Below are 21,236 nucleotides of genomic sequence, written 5' to 3' on the forward strand. Positions count from 1 at the left end.
TCAGCTGTTCTTTAAATGACAGTGCACATCCTGATTGTTTTAATCTTAATATGTATATTTTGCAATTTACAGACTCTTGGTGTCTCAAGGCTGAATGTTTGAAGGATTCTTCTGCTCTTTCCTTCCACCTATGTGAACTTCCAGTCAGATAAGATCTGATGAACATTTATTCACATCCTCTCTTAATAATTACTCATAACTATAGAAACAGTATAGAACTGAATTCACTGTAGCTGGTCAGAATGTGTGACATATTCCTAAAAGGATTAATCACAGCACAATAATAATAAAAACAAAACTCATGGCCCATTGTTACAGTTAAACAATGTCTTTACTCATTTTTCAAAGAAACAACAGAGGCAGCTCGTAGAATCTGCATTAGTCCAGTAGTACTATAGAAAAGTTTGAAACATTCACTACTCTTTATGGACAAACTAAGTTACACAGAACCTTACTGGGTGCAGAATAGATTACACTTTAGCAAAAACGCGATATTCCTTGTAAACAAAGAAAAAGGAAACATTTTGATTCATGAGAAATCTGTGTTGTTGTGCTACAAACACTGATTTCTGTTACTTAGACTATGTAGAGCGACTGTAACAGCATAAAAACATGACATCATCATCTTGTCATCATCATGTTAAGTGTACATGTTTATACACATTGTCGCACCGGTATCTACAGCAGAACCAGACTTCACTGCCCGTCATCCATCTTCCCCTTTACCTGCGATTTGTCATCATTTACTAAACGTGATAAAAATGGGATTACAGCGAGCCATCACTCTGAGCAGCTCCTCTTCGTCTGACTCTAACTCATCATCTACCTCACTGATCTTGTCAGCATCTTCGGTACCTTTATCCCCCGATGTGGAGTCATCCCGGGTGGCGCCGGAGTTTGCTGAAGCCCTTCTGTCCTGAGATGCACCTTGGTCCTCTGGTTGGTCCGGTTGATCCAGTGACGTGGAAGGTGTGTCTATCTCTGCGCTCAGAGTCATAGTTGCCCCTGCTGCTGTTACTGGCGGCGTATGGAGGGGAGACGTGTCTATGTGCACCAGCTTAGCTTTTAACGGCGCTTGCTCCGGGGTGGGTGGGGGTGTGCTGATAGGCTTGGTGAGGAAAGAGGAACGTAAGGGTGAATACGGGGGTGTCTTCACGCGGGGCTTCCGGAATGGTTTGTCTATTTCTGCCGAAGCTATCCGGGTGCGACTGCAGGGTATGCTGGACTGGGAGGAGGGGCTGGTGACAGGGTCAGCAGGAGAATCGTTGGGGGCTGTGTCCGAGTCAGGACACGTCAAAGGTGAAGGGTTAGTGGCATCTTGAGGTGCAGGGTTCGGAGTGGCCTCAGTGGGGTCCAGCTTTGTATCGTGGGGAGGGGTCAGAGAGCTGAGGTTTTCTAGGGCTGAAGCAGCTTGAGTGTTATGGGCGGAGCTCCCATCCATGGCAGCCACGTCCAAGGTGGGTGACCTAGAGGAGCTTCTGGTGGGTGTAAAGACAATATTATTGGCAGGGCTCCGTGGACCTTCGCTGGGGAAGTAGCTGGTGTGGGACGCAGCCGTCGTTCTGCGTGCGACGGGTCCTTCGGAGGAAGGGAGGTCGTGACGGGCGTAGACGTCGGGTCTCTCCGAGAAGCTGAAGGAAGGATTGCAGCTTCCATATTCTTCATTTCTGTAAGGAGCTTCCTCCATGTGCGACATGGCACTGCGCTGATTCACCTGGGGCGATCACAGTCACTGAGTCAACATTCAAGCATGAGGGTGGAGTAGTGGGCTAAACATCTGCCTGAAGACAGCATGGGTGTCAATACAAGCTACCCAACAGTAACTCAGAACCCCTAATGCCGAGCTCAAGGAGGCCCTTTAACATAACCCTGGTCTCTAATAGTCACAGTCCTTGTTTTCCAACTATGTCTACACTCATAGCTTCACATTTATGTAGTTAACAGGTAATTAGCTGTGGTTAGAGAAAAACATGCAGAGTGAAGGTTTTCATAAATCTGTGCATGATGGTTAAATGTGAGATGTAAATATAGGGATCGGGTTTCCTAGCGACCAGTAAGAGGCCGGTGGTCTAACCACAGAGTAACTTCACATATAAATGAGCTTTATTATATGTTTTCAGTAGATCATTTCATGAGATTTGCCTTTATTTAACATAGCTATTCTACACAAAACAATCACACATGACTTTAGTTTATAAACAGTTTAAAGAGCAAATTGTACATTAAGTAAAGTAAATAAAGAACTTACCAGCTGGAACCATCGTAAACTCTGAAAATATATGCAGTACAAATTATTTCAGGATGTACAAATGCAGTTTTTTAGGCGTAACCCACAGTGCTTTCTATCCTAAAGGATCTCACCACGTTGGGGTGTTTGCCCTGGGCCACGCAGCCTCTCTCCAGCGGATCCCTCTTTCCCTTCTGCTTCTTCTTTAACCACATCATGACAAACAAGATGCATGCGAGCAGAGTCATGAACACCATGCTCAGGAGCAAAGCTTTGCCCACAGTGCAGCCTGTCAGGCGGTCGTCTCCCAGTGGACCATGAGGAACTGCGGCAGACAAAAACGTTTGTTTTTGTCTACACTGTGTGTGTGTGTGTGTGTGTGTGTGTGTGTGTGTGTGCGCGTCCTTACTTGACTGTCCTTCAGTCAACACCTCCACCACTACAGTAGCTGAGGTGGCGTCGCCTGACTCCTCATCTATAGCCATCACCTGCAAAGTGTTTCGACCTTGTGTCATCATCAGCAGCAGCATCTTATTTACTTCTTTCTTGACAGAGTCTCACCTGTAGAATGTGTTTTTGCTTAGGCCTGAGTTGACTGTTCCTGGTGATCAGAAATCCCTCCCGTGTGACTTGATATGTGTCCGTGTGATTGGATGTAGGACTGAAGGTGAAGTAGATCATGGGGTTGAAACCCTGTCCGTTTGAGAAGAAAAACTAAATTATGCGGAGGAAGCAGAGCAAATCCAGAGCTGGCCGTGCTGGGTGTCATGTGACGCATACATTATTGAAGTCCTGGTCTTGGACTTGTAACATCAGAGCTCTGCTGCCGTAGGTGTTGACCAGAGCGGCCGCGTTCCTCCCTGAGGTCACGAAGCCGTGATACTCGGCCCGTTCGAACTGTGGGTAAAACCGGTTCGCCGCCAAAACTCGGACCAGAGCTGTAGCCACGGAGTATTTCCTGGGGTCGTCGTTCTGATACGCCTGGAGACAGATACAGAGCAGACGCTCTGACAGCATCCGGGCTAAAGCACAGAGCATGTCTCTCAAACACACTGAGAATGTGAGTCTTACCATGACCTGAAGCTGCAGTGCTGGGGTTGTGAGCCTGTCTCTCACCCCCTCAACTAGTTTCACTTCCCCTGTTTCCCTGTCCATCAGTAAATGCCCATCATGGTCTCCTATTGTGATTGCAAATTCAGTTATATACATCAACCAGAAAAAGAACGGCGCAGTAAAAAGTTAAATAGTAGTGAATGGTGGTGTGTGATGTACCTGAGAGAATGGCATAGCTGAGGGGAGAGCTGAGGCCTCTGTCTCCATCCACTGCATGAATGGGACCGGGGGAAAAGTCCAACATCACGTCCTAAAGTGTGACACAAACGTTGTGTTCAACAAATCAGATTCTCATTTAAACGTTGCCTAATTGCAACAACAGTAAAATAGGCTGAACCACGGACCTCCTCCCCCTCTGTTACGTTGACCGTGTACATGGGGCTGGTGCAGATGTGCCTGGTGTGGTCCTGGAACAGCAGAGCGCAGGGCAGGAACTGCGGGTACTGGTCGTCTCCATCCAGGACAGTGATGGTGATGTTGGTGCTGGTGTTGAAGTGCTCGGCTGTGCTCATTTCCTGAGGCGATGACAAGGATATAAAGGGTATAATCATAAGGAGCACCTGATCATAGCAGGTCTTCCTTGTCCTATAAGAGGGTACGTACTGTAGCGTTGGTTTTATTGGTTTTATTTCCCTTAAACAGTATTATATACGTATATAAAAGAGGAACTGCAGTTGCTCACCGAGGCGTGAATGGTGACAGTCAGCTGAGTTTTGCTCTCATAGTCCAGAGGTTTGGACAGAATCACTTCTCCGCTGTTGGGGAGCTCAACCTTGAAGTAGTCAGCATCAGGCTGACACACACACACACACACACACACACACACACACACACACAGAACAATATAAACAAAAGGGTGAAAGCCACTGGAGTGGTCCTATCTGTCTCGTTTAGGCATCTCACCGATGTCTGGTCAATGTAGTAAATGATCTTGTCGTTATCCGCGTCTGTGGCACAGACAGTAAAGACCACAGAGTCCACTGGTGTCAGCTGGAAAGCACAGGCAGAGGTTTATAGTGTGTGTGTTCATGTGCAGACCTCTGCATGAGACTGCGAAGGGTTAGGCGTCATTCAGTACCTCGCTGACGAAGAAAGAGCGGACGGTGTCCTCTGCAAACGCGGGTGTGTTATCGTTCTCATTAAGTATCTCCACCACCACTCTGTACACGCTCTACAAAAACACCAAGACTCACGTAGGTAGAAGATTTAAAAGCTGAATGAGCATCGGAGGAGCAACGGGTCAGGACAAAACGTACCTGGAATGTGTCGTCCTCGTAACATGTCAGCTCAGCCATCAGGACGGGACCCTGAGTCTAAGTGACCCGAGGAGACACTTATTCAGTGTGGGAACATGTTTTAACAATGAACGTAATGACACCGTGGCTGGAATGAATGACAGCGAGAGTGGCCGCTAATCTGTTTGAGCCAGACTGGAAAAAGGACGTGCTCCGTCCAGGAAACAGGTCTATAATCCCACGATAGTTCGTCTAAACCTGGATACAGCTTCCTCATAGCCCCTTCATAATCCTTGCACAGTATCCCCTCACGTGAAAACAAAAGATCTCATCCTTGATGAGCGGTCAAGAGGCCAGCGGACCCAGTTACCTCTCGGTCGAGGATCTTATCGGCTGACGCGTTGAGCCGGATGTTTCTCTCGTCCAGGAAGAACCAGTCTGAGTCCTTCCCATCCAGACTCCACTGAACCCCTCCTATGGTATTGTCCGCCATGAGCTCAGCGACGACCTCTCCCCACAGGCTGTTCTCTCTAACGGTGGTGAATATGTCCTGGCCGTCCAGGCATCCACCCCAGCCCGACATTCCTGAGTCCAACAGAACACACGCGTTAGAGATGCACAAAATGGGACCCGGAACTGATGAGCTACAAGAGCGACTGGAGCACATCTGTACCTGTGGTCGTGTGCAGGCATAGGAGGACCAGCAGTGAGCAGACCGGAACGCTGACCTGACTCTCACTCGATGCCGGGTCAGACAGAGCCATTCCTGGGCTCGGACAGGCCTCAGGAAGCAAAGCTTTGAGTGACAGCACACACAGAATGACCTTAGCAGGGCTGTGAACCGTGCCTTGAAGGTAAAGTATTACTGGAAATGCTCTTCATTCAAACATTCCAACTCCTTTAAGTGGATCTTTCCTTGCTTTGACTTAGTTGCTATGTTATTTTACTTTCCCCTTGTTCTCTCTGTCAAATATTCAACGTAGACCTAACTGACCCCCATCAGCACTTCAGCAGTTACAATGCTGTGCTCCAGGTGACTGACCTGTTGCTGTTAAATCCTCTGCAGCCTGTCCGCGGCTCTCCCCGGCCTCCAAACGTGTGATGAACGCAGCATCGCCGAATTCCAAACGCAAACCCCTTAAAATCCCCCAAAACCGCGAGAGCGAAGCCTGTGGGAATGAACAAAGGCACAGCAATGCGTGTGACACACACCCTCCGGTACACAATGACCCCGCGCGCACATTAAAAACAGACAGCAGCTTACGGCATGTGTCCTGGGATAAATGTCAGCTCAGTGACTAAAGCCTGGGGGCGGGGCTTACCTGGTCATGGACAAGGACGGAGCCAATCAGATTAGGCACAGCAGGAAGCTGATGGTGAGGTCAGAAGTGAATTTAAGAGATTTGTCTGGCACAGACACATTTGACCTTCATAAACAGTCATTGCGTTGTCTGGAACACTGATCGGGACTCAGCGGCACCGTCGCGGGGCTTAACATGACATCAGGTGCAGGAGGCTTGTGTCATAAATGCACATTTTATGGCTCCGCGTAGGTCGGAGCTTGTTTTCAACGTCTGGCTGGTGGCTGCGCAGCTTACATCTATTGGATTTGTTCAATTAGCATGTGTCACGGCTGATGAGGTCTGACAGGGATTAGCCATCAAACGTCGAGGTTTCGTCTGCCGAAGATTAACCCACACGCTTTCACACACCTGTGCCAGCATGCGCAGGTAAACACACACTCGCAAAGCTTAAAGGTTCGCTTCAGGGTGAAACAGAGCGTCCAGAGCATCTCTACACACGTTTAAATGTGTGTCTCATTACGTGCAAGTCACTTTACTTTATGCTTCATGCTGGTTTAGCATCACTTCTACTGCACCACCGGATCCGAGGCGCTGTGGTTGAATGTGACCAGTAGATGTCAGCAAAGATGACGTTAAGGACAGATCTTTATGGAGCAGTTGTTCTGAACATCTGTTTCTCCACAGCGCTTACTATGTAATTATTACAGAGCCAATGACTGACTAGCGACCGCACCACACAAATCTTATGAATAAGTTCTTATAGATACAAGTAAGTTGTCTTCAAACGGAAAAATCAATGTCAAAATATAGTATGAGGTGAAAAAAAGTCATTAAACATTATATTACTGAATACATTATAACTGAGCATCAATCAACTGGGATTTCTCTTTTATCAGATTATGTTGCTACGTTGCGTTGCATTCATTTCAGCTGCCTGACGCAGACCTTGGTCCTGCGGAGAGGTTTCATTTTGTCATGTCACTGTGCACCATAACAGCCTAACCTGACTCGACTTGACCCCATGTTCCAAGGCTGCGAAACAGAGAGACATCTTTCCGTGCTTCTGCTCATGAAGCTCTGAAACAACGAACGCAGCACAGCACAACAACAAAGGAGCCAGAGGAGGGGTGAGATGCACACTGGGACGTTCTCCAGAACAGTGAACCCCCCCCCCCCTCCTCCTCCTCCTCCTCCTCCTCCTCCACACGCACATGCATTTTTGGCTGTGGAGCATGGCTCCTCTCCAGTCTCCAGACCAGGTTTTAGCTGATTACCAAAACAAGGGTCTTTGGGAATCAGCACCACTGAGCAGTGCTGGGTGGAGATAGTGTTCCCTGACAAAAAGAGGGAAAACAGGCGAAGAAAGGACTTCCCTCCCGCTGTCCTGCTGGGAACAGAACTTCAGCGCCGTGGAGACAGTGACCCGCTCAGCTCACCTGGACCCGTCTGGTGGGTTTTTATGCTCCTCTCTCTCACCACTCGAGGTTAGTTCACTATTTCCAGCTGATCTCCAGACACTCGCGCCTATCTGCCTTTTGTGAAAGTGCGGTGCAGACGTGCCCCCGGGGGGAATGTAGGCGCCTGCAGAGGAGCGACGCCCCGCCGGCATCCAGATGTGACCTCCACCAGATTTACTGAATGTAATGCCGTGTGTGTGCGGTGCTTGGATTTCAAACTAGCCCCTCACCGTGGTTCAGAATGGGGGGCAGCAAGCTGAGGAACCTCGTGCTACTGGAGATGCATCTGCTCTGGGTCATGGCGCCGTCGGTGCACGGCCAGTCTGCTTCCGACCACAGGAACGGTGAGTTTACGTGCGCTCACGTCACTGATGAGTAGTTCTAGGTCACATAAATGAGAACTATCATGGTGCTTGTTAGAGGCCCAGCAGCCGCAGATTCCTCGAGTCTCCTCTGCGTCGCTCTCGTTCCAGTCATTGACCTTCTGGCGGCTCTGAACACGTCCCACCGCGTCGGCGGCGTGACCCGGCTGCAGAGCCCCGACGGGGCCACGTACCGATTCCGCCCCCGCGCGCCCTTCCTGACACTGCCCGCGGAGTCAACGCGCTCCCTGGGCGCCAGCCTCCGGGGCGCCATGGGCGTGCACGTGGCGGGGCACCAGTCCTCGGGCTCCGGCGCCGCTCTCCTTTCCCTCTCCTCCGCGTCCTCGTGGATGCTGCGAATCGCCTCCTCCACCCTCGACGGCACCCTGCGCGTGGACTACCGGACCGGCGGCGGAGCCCCCGCCAGCGCTCGCTTCCCCGGGAGAAACCCCTTCTCCGGGGACGCGTGGGTCCAGCTGGCCGTGAGCCTGGAGCCGGACAGGCTGGTGTTCTTTGTAGACTGTCGAGAAGCCGTGGTCGTCCCTCTAGGAAGCGGAGAGAGGATGGACCTGGCGCCGCCCAAAGGTGTGGTTGTCACTCTTGGCGGAACCCCGGGAGAGAAAGACAGCAAATTTAACGTGAGTTACTGCACATCTATCATACTATTATAGAGCATGAGCTGTATTTTATTGTTAGTCGTCAACATTTACCCATTTAATTGCTCCAGCAATTGGATTTAATAGCTGAAGTTATGTTTCCTATATATAAAAAGAAAATTCAGTGCAATACAACAATTTTTTTTTTGTTTTTGGTTCACTAACACAGGGACATTTGAAAGCAGCTTCCATTTCCACGCACGCATACCTCAAGCGCCCGTGGCTCTGCAGCAGCGTCACAGGTAAAGAAAAAGCACATTGGATCATGCCTGGAGGCACATCTATAGAGATTTATACTGAATATGGTTGCCAATTTTTCTACCCTTCTCAGTTCCTCTTGTTTGAATCTTTCCTTCTGTTGCAAAAAATATGTTTTGATTTTATGAAGCTCTTTTTGAAACAATGGTGGCATTAATCGTACCTTTAGGCCTGTAGACAGGCTTTCCCCCAGTTTGTTATTGTTCCTCGCTGTGGGTCTTAATTTTGACTTTACTTTTCCAGGATGTTTGTTTAGGCCCCGAACTTTTCTTGCGTCTTTCCGTCCGTTTCCTCCTCCAGACCTTTTGCCTCCCTCTCAGCACGCGGACGCCCAGAACCCAGATTCTCAGGCCGAAGGCGGTCGGAGGGTCCGGCCCGACGGCGTCCCCACGCAGCCTCACGCGGACCCGAGCGGCCGGTACCTCCGGGACTTCCAGGGCGACCAGCTGCAGAGAGGCTCCGTCCTGGGGCCTCCAGGACCTCCCCAAGGAGCGAAGCCCGTTTCTCAGGCTCAGAGCGACGACAGGCTGAATGTCCTGGAGAAGAAGCTGGACGCGCTCGCTCGCATGCTGGACATGGTCAAAAGTCAGGTAGATGTGAGGCGCTGTCCATGAAATGTATTGATATGTGCACTGACGATGGGGTTCTTTGTCCCGTTGTACCGCAGAATGCAGACCTGCAGTCCCGCATACAGCACCTGGAGGGTTGCGAGTGTGTGACACGGCGGTGCGTGTGGGAGGGGCGTGACGTGGACGACGGCCAGCGCTGGCGGGCGGACGTCGAGACTGTGTGCACGTGCGCGGCCGGAAAGGTTACGTGTCAAGCTGACATCCAAGGTGCCGTCTCGCTTTCTCACTTGGTTCCCTGCGTTCGCAGCTCATACGCAGCTGTGAACGAGTAATTACCAACATTCGCCTTCGTTTAGCAGTTGCTGCATTCGAGGTGAAACAAACACGTGGGGCTCGTGCTGATATTGTGTTATGGACACGCTTTGATGTGCTCTGCCCGGTGACTGTTCGCACAGTAGGCAGCTTCATCACCATCCTCCTCTTCCTCACTGCGTGATCACCGCTCCGTCTCGCCCACAAACACGGGACGTCGTTAAAGTAATTACCTGCTGAAATGTCCAAGAGAGCTTTTTAATGAGCTCCCCGAAAGAAAACAAGGGCTCCACAAAAAAAAAACGTCCTGCAGGGAAAGTGAAGCAGCGGCGGGGGTCGAACGATGAGAGCGGCGTCGTGCACGTTCATAACTCAACGTCTCGTCCTCAGGGTGTGAGGCGGACGGCGCCGTGCACAACGTGTCCCACGCGGTCCCGGACGGCGGTCAGACGTGCGCTTGTGAGGTGCGCGCGCGTGTCCGACAGTCGCCCGCGTTCAGCGCGTGCGCCGGGGCCGAATCGTTGACCGTTCGTCCCTCCTTTGGGCGCAGGGCGTGAACGGGGAGTGCTCGCCCGTGACCGAAACCTCGCCCGACACTGCGGTCAAGTGAGCCGTCGTTCGTTCATCCGTCGTTCAGCCAGCCGCGCTTCAGAAACGTCTTGCGCCCGTATTACACGCTTTACAGCAGAGCACAAAACACGCTCGTCGCGACTTCCTCTTTTCATAGCGACACGTCTGGTCTGTTCAAAATATTGAAAAATACGAAACAAAATATTGCATATATAGAAAAACTGTCGCCTAATAAAGATCTGTATACTTTTACTGTAAAATTAAGCATTTATGAGTATTTAAAACTACCATGTCATACTGTGAAATTTTTATAATTAATAACTTAACTTTGGTGCATAGTTCCAGGCCCAGACCACTTTCCCCTTGTTCTACTAGAGGTGTACTATTACCCCACAAAGATCTGTATATTTTTACTGTATAGTTTTGGATTTATTAGTATTCAAAACTACCATGTCATACTGTAATACAGTCAACTTTGATCATTAATAACTTGGCTTTGGTGCATAGTTCCAGGCTCAGACCACTTTCCCCTTGTTCTACTAGAGATGTACTATCACCACACAAAGATCTGTATATTTTTACTGTATAGTTTTGGATTTATTAGTATTCAAAACTACCATGTCATACTGTAATACTCTATGGGCCTTATATTCAACTATGATGATGAATAACTTGACTTTAGTGCATAATGCCAGGCCCAGATTATGTCACTTTTCATAAAAAAACTGAGTGAGGCTAAGCACACACACATTAAATCCTTTTATTACCATCTGTTAGGACTCCAAAGTGTGACTTTTAATATTGAAACTAAATGTTTAATGTTTAATATAAAGTCATTGAACAGTCAAAAACTGAATATTTATGTGTGAAACATACATTAACGTGGTGGAGGAGTTTGTGTGCCTGAATGACCCCGGGAGCTATGTTGTCGGGGGCTAAATGCCCCTGGTAGGGTCTCCCAAGGCAAACAGGTCCTGGGCTGGGCTGAAGTGGAGGAAGTGTCCGGAGAGAGGGAAGTTTGGAGTTTGCTTAGACTGTTGCCCCCGCGACCCGCCCCCAGAAAAAGCGGTTGAAAATGGATGGATACTGAAATCGTTATTTGTTCTCATTAAACCATTTCCCATGTCTGGAGTTTGTTTTATCAAAGTTATTGCCGTCTCTGTTCTTACACATTGTAATATCTAGTTTTGAACACTAAAATGTAAATACAAAATGTATATAACCAAATATTCAGGATTAGATTTAATGCAATTATTCTCTCTTCACAATACAGACTTAAAACAATAAAAAAGAAAGTTACACACTACACTGTTTGTAGTGCAGTACTTATTGGTTTTATGCTTGACTGTAAGGGCCATATTTCAGTATAACATGGTACTACTAAAATCCTAAACTATACAGTAAAAGTACACAGATCTTTGTGGGGTGATAGTACATCTCTAGTAGATCATGGGGAATGTGGTCTGAGCGTGGAACTATGCACCAAAGTCAAGTTATTGATCATCAAAGTTGACTGTATTACAGTATGACATGGTAGTTTTGAATACTAATAAATCCAAAACTATACAGTAAAAATATACAGATCTTTGTGGGGTAATAGTACACCTCTAGTAGAACAAGAGAAAAGTGGTCTGAGCCTGGAACTATGCACCAAAGTCAAGTTATTGATCATTAAAGTTGACTATACGGCCTATACAGTTACAGTATGAACTGGTAGTTTTGAATACTAATAAATCCAAAACTATACAGTAAAAATATACAGATCTTTGTGGGGTAATAGTACACCTCTAGTAGAACAAGAGAAAAGTGGTCTGAGCCTGGAACTATGCACCAAAGTCAAGTTATTAATGATTAAATTTGACTGTATTACAGTATGACATGGTAGTTTTGAATACTAATAAATCCAAAACTATACAGTAAAAATACACGAATCTTTGTGTGGTGATAGTACATCTCTAGTAGATCAGGGGGAATGTGGTCTGAGCCTGGAACTATGCACCAAAGTCAAGTTATTGATCATCAAAGTTGACTGTATTACAGTATGACATAGTACTTTCAAGTACTGCTAAATCCTAAACTATACTGTAAAAATACACAAATCTTTGTGTGGTGATAGCACATCACTAGTAGAATAAGGAGAAAGTGGTCTAAGCCTGGAACTATGCACCAAAGTCAAGTTATTAATGATTAAAGTTGACTGTATTACAGTATGACATAGTACTTTCAAGTACTGCTAAATCCTAAACTATACAGTAAAAATACATGAATTTTTGTGGGGTGATAGTACACATCTAGTAGAACAAGGGGAAAGTGGTCTGGGCCTGGAACTATGCACCAAAGTCTAGTTATTAACGATTAAAGTTGACTATACGGCCCATACAGTTACAGTATGACTTGGTAGTTTTGAATACTAATAAATCCTAAACTATACAGTAAAAATATACAGATCTTTGTGTGGTGATAGTACAGTTCTAGTAGAACAAGGGGAAAGTGGTCTGGGCCTGGAACTATGCACCAAAGTTAAGTTATTAATTATAAAAATTTCACAGTATGACATTGTAGTTTTAAATACTAATAAATGCTTAATTTTACAGTAAAAGTATACAGATCTTTATTAGGCGACAGTTTTTCTATATATGCAATATTTTGTTTCGTATTTTTCAATAAGACGGCTCACTTGACCGCAGTTCGCCCGACGGGTGCTGCCAGCGGTGCAGAGGTGAGGACGCGTCCCAGCCCAAACGACGCAATCTGCTCCATCTAAAGGGTGCTTCCGTGAAAGCATTTCTCCAACGTGCACGGTCCTGCAGCTCTCCAAAGCGCTGAGCGAGCGTCGCACGTCTGATAGGTCGACCACGTGCGGGAACCGGGCGCTCTCTCTGTGTTCTGATGTCGCCGATAGCGCCACGTGCTTATCTGCCGCGTGTCCGCAGGCTGCGTCTTCTCCGGTGTCCGGTATGAGCACGGGGCGGAGTGGAGGCCGGAGGACCCGTGCGACGTCTGCCGCTGCGTGGTGGGTCCGACTCGGTCCGAAAGGTTCGCACGTGTCCCGTCGCCGTCACCCGCCGTGATGCTTTCCGGCCTTGTCTCCAGGAGGGCCGTGTTCGCTGTGAGAGGGAGCCGTGTCACACGCCGTGCAAAAACCCAGCTGCCCCGCCGCCCGGAACCTGCTGCCCCGTTTGTCAGGGTGGGTTCGGCGTCTCCATCCATCTCCTGGCGGGTGGGTCCAGATAGATGATGCTGGTGTGTGTCTTCTAGGCTGTGGTGTGAACGGTCACGACTTTCCCAACGGAGCTGTGATTCCCACCGGAGACCGCTGTTTGGAGTGCACGTGTGAGGTACGTCGCCACGCATCGAATTACAGATTAGATCATGGAGACGAGTTTCCTGTCACGCGCTGTTTGTCTGCGGCTGTTTCATGCAGAGTGGAAGTGTGGCATGTGTTCCCCTTCCCTGTCCCGCCTCGTCATGTCAAAACCCCGTCCATCGCGCCGGAGACTGTTGCCCACGGTAACAGACCCGTCTCATCCCATCCATACGACCCCCCCCCCCACACCCGCAGGACTCCGTCTCTATCGGATTTCAGGCCGTGAAATGTTTTACCTCCCGCAGGTGTGAGCAGTGCGAGTACGAGTCCGGCGTCTATGCGGACGGACAGGAGTTCTCCTCCAGGAGGGACCCGTGCCTCCGCTGCCGCTGCTCGGTGCGTAACGGCCGGAGACCCCCCGTCGGTTCACGTCCCCCAGCTTTGAATCACGCCTCCGTGTGTTTGCTGCATCGCTTGCGCGTGTGTGTGCGTGCGTGTGCGTGCGTGTGTGTGCACGTGTGCGTGTGTGCGTTCCAGGGTGGGAACGTCGTCTGCCACACAGAGCGGTGCCCCCCCCTCCGTTGCTCCAACCCCGTCACGGACCCGCGCCTCTGCTGTCTGACCTGCAAAGGTACGCCCCCTCCGACGCCTCCTCGCGTCTGTGTCCGTTTGACTGGTTCCCCCCGTCTCCACCCGCTGCAGCCTGCGTCGTGGACGGCGTGGAGTTCGCGGAAGGCGCCACCTGGCAGCCGGAGGGCCCGTGCTCCAACTGCTCCTGCGTGGACGGACGGGCGCTGTGTTCGGAGACGCGCTGCCCCCCCGCCGCGTGCCCGCACGCCGCCACGCCCGCCGGCAAGCGCCCCCTCCGCCTTTGTGTGCCGCGACGCTGAGGCGCGCGGTCTGACTTGAGCGCCTCCGTCCTCGCTCCTAGGTTCCTGTTGCGCGGCGTGCGACGGCTGCACCTTCAACCGGCGCGTCTACAGCGACGGCCAGAGGTTTCTGGAGCCCGAGCAGCCGTGCCACATCTGCCTCTGCCATGTGAGTGTGTCCATTTAGACTCATCACACTGTGCTGTTTGTCTTCAAACTCATGGGTGCCCCCCCCCCCCTCATTCTACAGCACGGGTCTGTAACGTGTGAGCCAAGAGCATGTCCTCCACTCAACTGCACCGACCCACACACACCCCCTGGAGAGTGCTGCCCCAAGTGCCCAGGTGCAGTTCCAACGGGCAGAAATGGCCACGAGTCAAGTATCATTTCCGAATTCCTACCTACTCTCAAATAGCTCCACTCACCACCGCTCGTTTCCAGACTGCTTCTTTGAAAACCGCGTCTTTGTGGACGGCGAAGCGTTTCCCGGTCCGGTCGGAGCGTGCGAGGACTGCCGCTGCGCGAGCGGCCGGGTCGACTGCCGCCACGCGCAGTGTCCACGTCCTCACTGCAACTCCCCCCGACCCGGGACGTGCTGTCGGAACAACTGCAACGGTAAGAAGTCAGCGGCAACATCACAATAGACTCATATATGAAGCCACGTTCCCCTGCATTAGGCTGCAGCTATGCTGGGAAGGAGTACCCCAATGGGCAGGAGTTTCCTCACCCCACTGACACATGCAGGACCTGCAGCTGCATAGTAAGTAAGAACTACGAGCTGGTGCGCTCCATCAAACACGTTCTGATGCCAGTGGGTTGTTTTGCAGAATGGAAATATTCAGTGTCTGATGAAGAGGTGTCCACCTCTGCCGTGCTCCAACCCAAACCTGACACCAGGAGAGTGCTGCCCACAGTGTCCTGGTAAAAGCCGAGTCGGAGGAGGATCTGACGTGGAGGTATTGTGAAGTTGAAGTCTTTTGCCTCTGGCTCCATCAGCTCCTCCCGCGGACTGCGCGTACGAGCAGCGGGCCTACAGACACGCCGAGCGCTTCTACCACCCGTCCGACGCCTGCCGCCTGTGCGCGTGCGCCAACGGGACGGTCCGGTGCCGGCGCCGGCCCTGCCCCTTCGCCTCCTGCTCGCACCCCATCACCCGGGAGTGCTGCCGCTCCTGCGAAGGTACCGCGAGGCTCCGCGCCGCCGCCGCCGCCGCTCGAGCCGCTCCTCAGGCCGCGCGTCCCTGTGTGTGTCCCCAGGCTGCTCGCACGGCGGCCGCGAACGCGCCGACGGCGAGACGTGGGGCGACCCGTCGGACCCGTGCGCCGAGTGCGCGTGCCGCGAGGGCTCCGTCCGCTGCTCGAAGGCGCGCTGCCCGCCCGCCGGCTGCCGCTACCCGGTGCGGGGGCGCTGCTGCGCGTCGTGCGACGGTGGGTGGCGCTGAACGCGGGGCCCGGGGCGCCGGCGCCCGCGCACCAAACCTCTGCTTCGCGTGTGTGCAGGCTGCGCGTTCCGCGGCCGCGAGTACCCCGACGCCAGCGAGTTCCCCGACGACGGCGACCCGTGCGGCGTGTGCCACTGCCACGGCGGCGAGGTCAGCTGCAGCAGGATGCCGTGCCACGGGGAATGCAGCCATCCCTACAAGCCCCGCGGACAGTGTTGCGGGGAATGCGAACGTATGCGGAGATGAACTCAAACCTTAGTTTATTCAGTTTTAGGATGAATTATTTCAGATTAATCCCTTAATTGTGATACAATTCTCCAGGCTGTTTCTATAACGGCGCTGCGCTCGCCAACGGACACTCCTTCCCCGATTCAGGGAACCCGTGCGCAGAATGCACCTGCCAGGTACCACAAGCACTCAGACTCACTCACACTCCAGCTGTTGGCACCGTTGCCACCTGTTGACGTGATGCAACGCGTTTCCCCGTGCAGAGCGGCTCAGTGCGGTGTGTGAGGAGGCCGTGTCCCGCCGCCGCGTGTCCGCACCCGGCGCTGGACGGCTGCGGGTGCGGCGTGTGCGACGGCTGCAGCTTCCACGGACGAGGCTGCTTCAGCGGAGAGCGGTTCCCGCACCCCGCGGACCGCTGTCAGCTCTGCTCCTGTCTGGTAACACACGCACAACGCGCTCACAAAGGACATATAAGAACTATAAAAGTGACTTTTTTTGCACCTGTGACTCAGTGAGCTTGTGTTTGTGTAGAGCGGGGCCGTGGTGTGCGCTCATGCACCGTGCCCCAGCGTCGCCTGTGGGCGCCCGGTGACCCCCCCAGGACAGTGCTGCCCCGTGTGCACAGGCGTTTGCCTCCATCAGGGGACCGAGTATCAGTCCGGCTCCACCTTCACTCCGCCCGCCGACCCGTGTTCCTCGTGCACCTGTTTGGTCAGCGGAACCTTCAGAACCAATGAAACCCAAATGAGCCGCCTTCCTCCACGCTCACGCTGCGCTCTCTTCTGCCCCCCTGTGGTCAGAACGAGGCGGTGAGCTGCCAGAAGAGGCCGTGTGCGGTCCGGTGCTCCCACCCGCTCCCCTCGGAGACCTGCTGCCCCCCGTGCGACTCCTGCCTGTACGAGGGCGCCGTGCACGCTCACGGCCGCGCCTTCGCGCCCTCCGGCGACCCCTGCCAGCGCTGCACATGCCTCAGAGGCTCCGTCACCTGCGTTCCACTCGTCTGCCCGCCGACACCGTGCGCTCGGCCCGTTACCAAGCCAGGACAGTGCTGCCCCGAGTGCACGGGTATACGTTTAGTGCATATTAAGATGTAATAGCACATTTATTACAAATAGTATTTCAAAAACAGCCATTGTGTGTATCTGGATTTAGTGTGTATGCTGGACGGACTCGAGTTCAGCGATGGCCAGTCTTGGACCCTTGGTTCCAACCACTGCTCCACTTGCACCTGCCAGGTTGGACGCATCTCCTACATCTCATCATCAGCCGTCGCCCGGCCTCTATTTGCGTACGCCCTCGCGCTTTATCCGTCTGAATCCCGCAGGCAGGCGAGGTGCTGTGTGCGTCCAGTCGGTGTCCCGGGCTGCCGTGCGTGCATCAGGTGACCGATCCCGGCGCCTGCTGTCCTCGCTGCAGAGGTAAATAGAGCGCTGAACGTTACAGCCACGCGGGGGGAAATGGTTTTCACCAGCCACGAAACTGTCCTCCTCAGGTTGTGTGTATGAGGGGGAGGAGCGTGCAGAGGGCAGCAGCTGGTTCGCAGACGCCGTCCCCTGCATGTCCTGCATGTGTGTGGATGGGGTGACTACCTGCTCGGAGGTTCGCTGCCTTTCTCCCTGCATCAACTTCATCAGCGTGCCAGGGGAGTGCTGCCCTGTGTGCGCCGGTGAGAAAATGAGCATCGAACGCACAATAGATGCATATTAGGAAGTTCTTTAATAAGCTTTTACACGTGTCTTTGAATAGACTGTGTGTTTGAGGGCAGAGTCTACGGCCCAGGTGACAGTTTCAACCCAGCCGGTGACCCCTGTCAGATCTGCACGTGTGAGGTACGGTAACAGAAGAAACGGAAGTTGTGAGCATGAGTGGCATTAATCATGTTTGCATGCTTCTATCCATCTAAGGTGATGCCAGATGGAGAACAGCACCTGAGGTGCTACCGTAAGCAGTGTCCCAGCCTGGTGGACTGTCCCAAAAGCAACATGCTGTTCACAGGACCAGACTCCTGCTGTCCCGTCTGTGCCCGTCAGTCCTAAAGCGCACGTTGATGATTTACACCTCTGTCTCGCTAGACCGGTTGTGAAGTGTTACAGTGTGTGTGTGTGTGTGTGTGTGTGTGTGTGTGTGTGTGTGTGTGTGTGTGTGTGTGTGTGTGTGTGTGTGTGTGTGTGTGTTTAGAGCCTCTGAGCAACTGTACTGCTGCACTGATTGGCAACGAGGTCCTGGCCACAGACGACCCCTGTTTCACCTGCCAGTGCAAGGTACCCCGTCTATGCATGTTAGTTGTTAGTGCTACTCAAATAGCCGTCATCTATACTATATCTATCAATACAATCAATGCACTAATGTGAAATGATCATTTATAATTTAGGACCTGACGTGGACCTGCCTACACCAAACGTGCCTGCCACTCACGTGCCCTGTAAACGAACAGTTCATCCCTCCAGACTCGTGCTGTCCCGTGTGCAAAGGTGAGAGGACCACATTTCCTTCCACCCCACTATTAAAAGTTTATGGATTTTTTTCAGTATAGTTATATATTTTCTTATTTAACTTTAGGTATGGTTCAGTCATTGTTGTGTGTATGTGCCTGTGTTTCAAGCAGACTGCGTGATTCAGGGTACAACCAGAGTGGACAACGGCAGCATCTGGAAAGACGGCGATGACGACTGCATCACGTGCAGCTGTAACGTGAGTTAGCGCGCTTCACATTAAGTTTCAGCAGTTCAGTTTACAACTGCATAGAGCTGATGTATGTACAGTATATCTACTGTAAGCTTTGGTGTTTTTATATTTGTTGTATGACTGACTTCAATATAATAACTTTCTACTTAGACCCACTACATCTAAATTCTCACCTTCTCTGTTCTTAGTCCGGCTACATAGAATGCAACATTGAAGAGTGTCTTCCTTTGGATTGTCCCACTGGTCATAAAGGAGTCAAGGTTCCCGGGAAGTGCTGCTACGAATGCCAAGGTGTCACTGCCAGCATGTCCAAGTACTGTGTGAGTGCAGAACCTAACATGCATGTCATACATGTGTCTGTGTGTGTGTTCTAGCCTCAGGGGGCTCCTGTTCCCACCTGGGAACCGTCTATCACAGTAATGAGCAGTGGGAGGTGGACGAGTGCACCGAGTGTGTGTGCGTCAGTGGAGACGTGCACTGTCACAGTGAACGGTGCCCCCCCCTCACCTGCGCCACGGTCAGTGGAACGTGTCACTTAATCGTTCTTAAATCACTCAGCCAGTGAAACCAGTCTGCGTGTGTGTTTCCTCCTAGGATGAGATGCCAGCCGTGGTCCCGGGCCTCTGCTGCCCTCATTGCCTCCCTCGTCCCGCCACCTGCATCGCCTTCGGGGATCCTCATTACCGCACCTTCGACGGGCGCATGCTGCACTTCCAGGGAGCGTGCACGTACGTCCTGGCCCAGGACTGTGAGGGCGGAGATTTCAGGTGAGGCCGTTACCATGGTTACAGAAGCAGGCGCCGTACGGTGTGCATCTCTTGGTGTCCGGGCTCTGTTTTGCCTCCTAACAACCGTCTGAGAAACATATTAAAGTTTTAAAATGATCTCATAAGGGAGTATCACTACTGTCCAGCTTTACCTCCCTCTTTCCCTCTTTTGTGACAATCACGTGTTTGCGCAGCATTCATGCGACTAACGATGACCGCGGGCGTAGCGGCGTGTCCTGGACTAAAGAGGTGACTGTGTTCATCGGCGACATCACAGTGCAGCTCCTCCAGGACTGGGTTGTGAAGGTTTGGATGTTCGTCGAGGGCAAACTGTCTTAATTGCTCTGAACGTTCACGTTACTCAGCCGCTGTTGCTTTGTTCAGGTCAACGACGAAGCTGTGACGTTGCCGTTCCTCAGAGAGCCGTTCGTCTACGTCGAGCGTCAAACCAACACCATCTTACTGAACACCAACATCGGCCTGAAGGTACAGACCTGGTCTCTCCTCCTCTCCTTGGACCGTGTGCTTTTGGATCCACAGCTGTTCCATGTCTAGGTGCTTTGGAGCGGCCGATCCCACCTGGAGGTGAGCGTGCCAGGGTCCTACAGGAGTCGCACCTGTGGGCTCTGTGGGAACTTCAACAGCTTCCACCAGGACGACCTGAGAATGCCCGGCGGAGGGCTCGCCCTGTCAGAGTCTGCCTTCGGCAACAGCTGGAGGGTAACGCTCACACACGCAAAGTCGTACCGCCGCACACGCAAACAAACCGCGTCAACTGCGCTGCCGTGTTAGGTCACAAACAGCAGCCGCTCCCCGTCCTCCTGTCGCCCCGGGGAGGACGTGGACCCCTGCGCGGACGCCGGCTACCAGGCCAAGAAGCAGGCCAACGCCCGCTGCGCGGTCCTGAAGTCCGGCGCCTTCCGGGCCTGTCACCGCGCGGTGCCTCCGGAGCCGTGGTACGGAGCCTGCGTCTACGACCTGTGCGCCTGCGGCGCCGACGGCGACGAGTGCCTGTGCGACGCACTGGAGGCCTACGCCGCCCGGTGCCGGGAGGCCGGCGTGGTGCTGCGCTGGAGGAGCCCGTCGCTGTGCGGTGAGTTCGGGCGCCGGGGGGCGCGAGCGCCGCGAGGTCGTCCCGAGGGTCACGCTGTGTTTTCCTTCGCAGCCGTGGGCTGTCCGGCGGAGAGGGGCTTCGTGTTCGACGAGTGCGGCCCCCCGTGTCCCGTCACCTGCTTCAACGCGGACGCGCCGCTGGGTGTGATGGAGAGCCACTGCTTCAAGCCCTGCGTGCCCGGCTGTCAGTGTCCCGCGGGCCTGGTTTTACACAACCACTACTGCGTGCAACGGGAAAAGTGCCCCAAGGTGACTCACGGAAACTCCTCGCAGTGCTCGAACTGCTCGCCTTGACGGGGACACTCGCTCCGCCGCTAACCGCTAACAAGACACTTTTAAAGTGGGAGCTCCAAAATCTAAAGTGAATTTCTTCATATATTTATACTCAGCATTTCTAATTTTACGTGTGAAACGTACACATTTTAAACCTGTATTATTTACCAAGAGGCATTTGTGGACTGTACAGGTTCATTTCAGCACTGTTCGATATCTGATTATACAAGACACATAATCTCAGGTATTTTTCTATTTCCATTTTAATAATAAACAAAAGAAATTGCTAATATTTGCATTGTTTCATTTGCTTTTTATAAAAGTGAGTCATTCTCCGAAAGATGTGAGCATAACCCCGTTAATTTCTTAATGGTTCTATTTGATGTTTTCTGGAAAGAAATCATTTGGTTCATGAGGAACATGAAACACTGTAGAAACAAAGAGTTCATTTGGTACCTTTCAGTGCTGGGAACCATTTAAGTGAACATAG

The 21,236-nt window shown here is 51.9% G+C and overlaps 2 protein-coding genes across 4 annotated transcripts; one reads left to right on the forward strand and one right to left on the reverse strand.

Moving 5' to 3' along the window:
- Positions 1-306: 306 nt before the first annotated feature.
- LOC114856732 (uncharacterized) lies at positions 307-7,705 on the reverse strand. Of its 2 annotated transcripts, none has more exons than XM_029152404.3 (17): positions 7,567-7,705; positions 5,618-5,744; positions 5,249-5,371; positions 4,946-5,160; positions 4,597-4,653; positions 4,419-4,511; positions 4,244-4,330; positions 4,023-4,133; positions 3,685-3,855; positions 3,500-3,590; positions 3,299-3,405; positions 3,008-3,208; positions 2,789-2,920; positions 2,637-2,715; positions 2,362-2,552; positions 2,249-2,269; positions 307-1,714 (listed from the first exon to the last, which is right to left on the reverse strand). In XM_029152404.3, exons 3-17 carry the CDS (start codon positions 5,337-5,339, stop codon positions 740-742), a joined length of 2,622 nt encoding a protein of 873 aa, XP_029008237.1. In that variant the 5' UTR covers positions 5,340-5,371; positions 5,618-5,744; positions 7,567-7,705; the 3' UTR covers positions 307-739. The 2 variants fall into 2 exon arrangements, with proteins under 2 accessions (XP_029008237.1, XP_029008236.1); XM_029152403.3 differs by lacking the exon at positions 7,567-7,705 and adding an exon at positions 5,898-6,987.
- kcp (kielin cysteine rich BMP regulator) lies at positions 7,546-21,038 on the forward strand. Of its 2 annotated transcripts, XM_055510003.1 has the most exons (39): positions 7,546-7,680; positions 7,810-8,336; positions 8,524-8,596; positions 8,913-9,202; positions 9,280-9,448; positions 12,997-13,076; positions 13,157-13,250; positions 13,322-13,401; positions 13,488-13,573; positions 13,676-14,001; positions 14,073-14,222; positions 14,302-14,408; positions 14,490-14,583; positions 14,681-14,854; positions 14,917-14,999; positions 15,067-15,160; positions 15,236-15,418; positions 15,496-15,666; positions 15,739-15,912; positions 16,002-16,084; positions 16,172-16,345; positions 16,440-16,619; positions 16,709-16,973; positions 17,061-17,143; positions 17,233-17,326; positions 17,401-17,574; positions 17,655-17,737; positions 17,813-17,933; positions 18,087-18,169; positions 18,280-18,379; positions 18,511-18,599; positions 18,782-18,884; positions 18,968-19,110; positions 19,188-19,360; positions 19,555-19,666; positions 19,745-19,846; positions 19,916-20,080; positions 20,153-20,453; positions 20,526-21,038. In XM_055510003.1, exons 1-39 carry the CDS (start codon positions 7,578-7,580, stop codon positions 20,765-20,767), a joined length of 5,928 nt encoding a protein of 1,975 aa, XP_055365978.1. In that variant the 5' UTR covers positions 7,546-7,577; the 3' UTR covers positions 20,768-21,038. The 2 variants fall into 2 exon arrangements, with proteins under 2 accessions (XP_055365978.1, XP_055365980.1); XM_055510005.1 differs by lacking the exon at positions 15,496-15,666.
- Positions 21,039-21,236: the final 198 nt, after the last annotated feature.

Source organism: Betta splendens, chromosome 6 (assembly GCF_900634795.4).
Source record: "Betta splendens chromosome 6, fBetSpl5.4, whole genome shotgun sequence".
NCBI classification, from domain to species: Eukaryota; Metazoa; Chordata; class Actinopteri; order Anabantiformes; family Osphronemidae; genus Betta; species Betta splendens.

What these genes read in the sequence shown, in the direction of transcription:
- LOC114856732 (XM_029152404.3), bottom strand. Translation starts at nt 5,339, where the DNA reads ATGGCTCTGTCTGACCCGGCATCGAGTGAGAGTCAGGTCAGCGTTCCG. An exon ending in ACGTAACAGAGGGGGAGGAG is followed by an intron (nt 3,591 to 3,684) that starts GTCCGTGGTTCA and finishes GTCACACTTTAG; the next exon opens with GACGTGATGTTGGACTTTTC. An exon ending in AGCAAAAACACATTCTACAG is followed by an intron (nt 2,716 to 2,788) that starts GTGAGACTCTGT and finishes AACACTTTGCAG; the next exon opens with GTGATGGCTATAGATGAGGA.
- kcp (XM_055510003.1), top strand. Translation starts at nt 7,578, where the DNA reads ATGGGGGGCAGCAAGCTGAGGAACCTCGTGCTACTGGAGATGCATCTG. An exon ending in CTGCTGTCCTCGCTGCAGAG is followed by an intron (nt 17,327 to 17,400) that starts GTAAATAGAGCG and finishes TGTCCTCCTCAG; the next exon opens with GTTGTGTGTATGAGGGGGAG. An exon ending in GTTTCACCTGCCAGTGCAAG is followed by an intron (nt 18,170 to 18,279) that starts GTACCCCGTCTA and finishes TTTATAATTTAG; the next exon opens with GACCTGACGTGGACCTGCCT.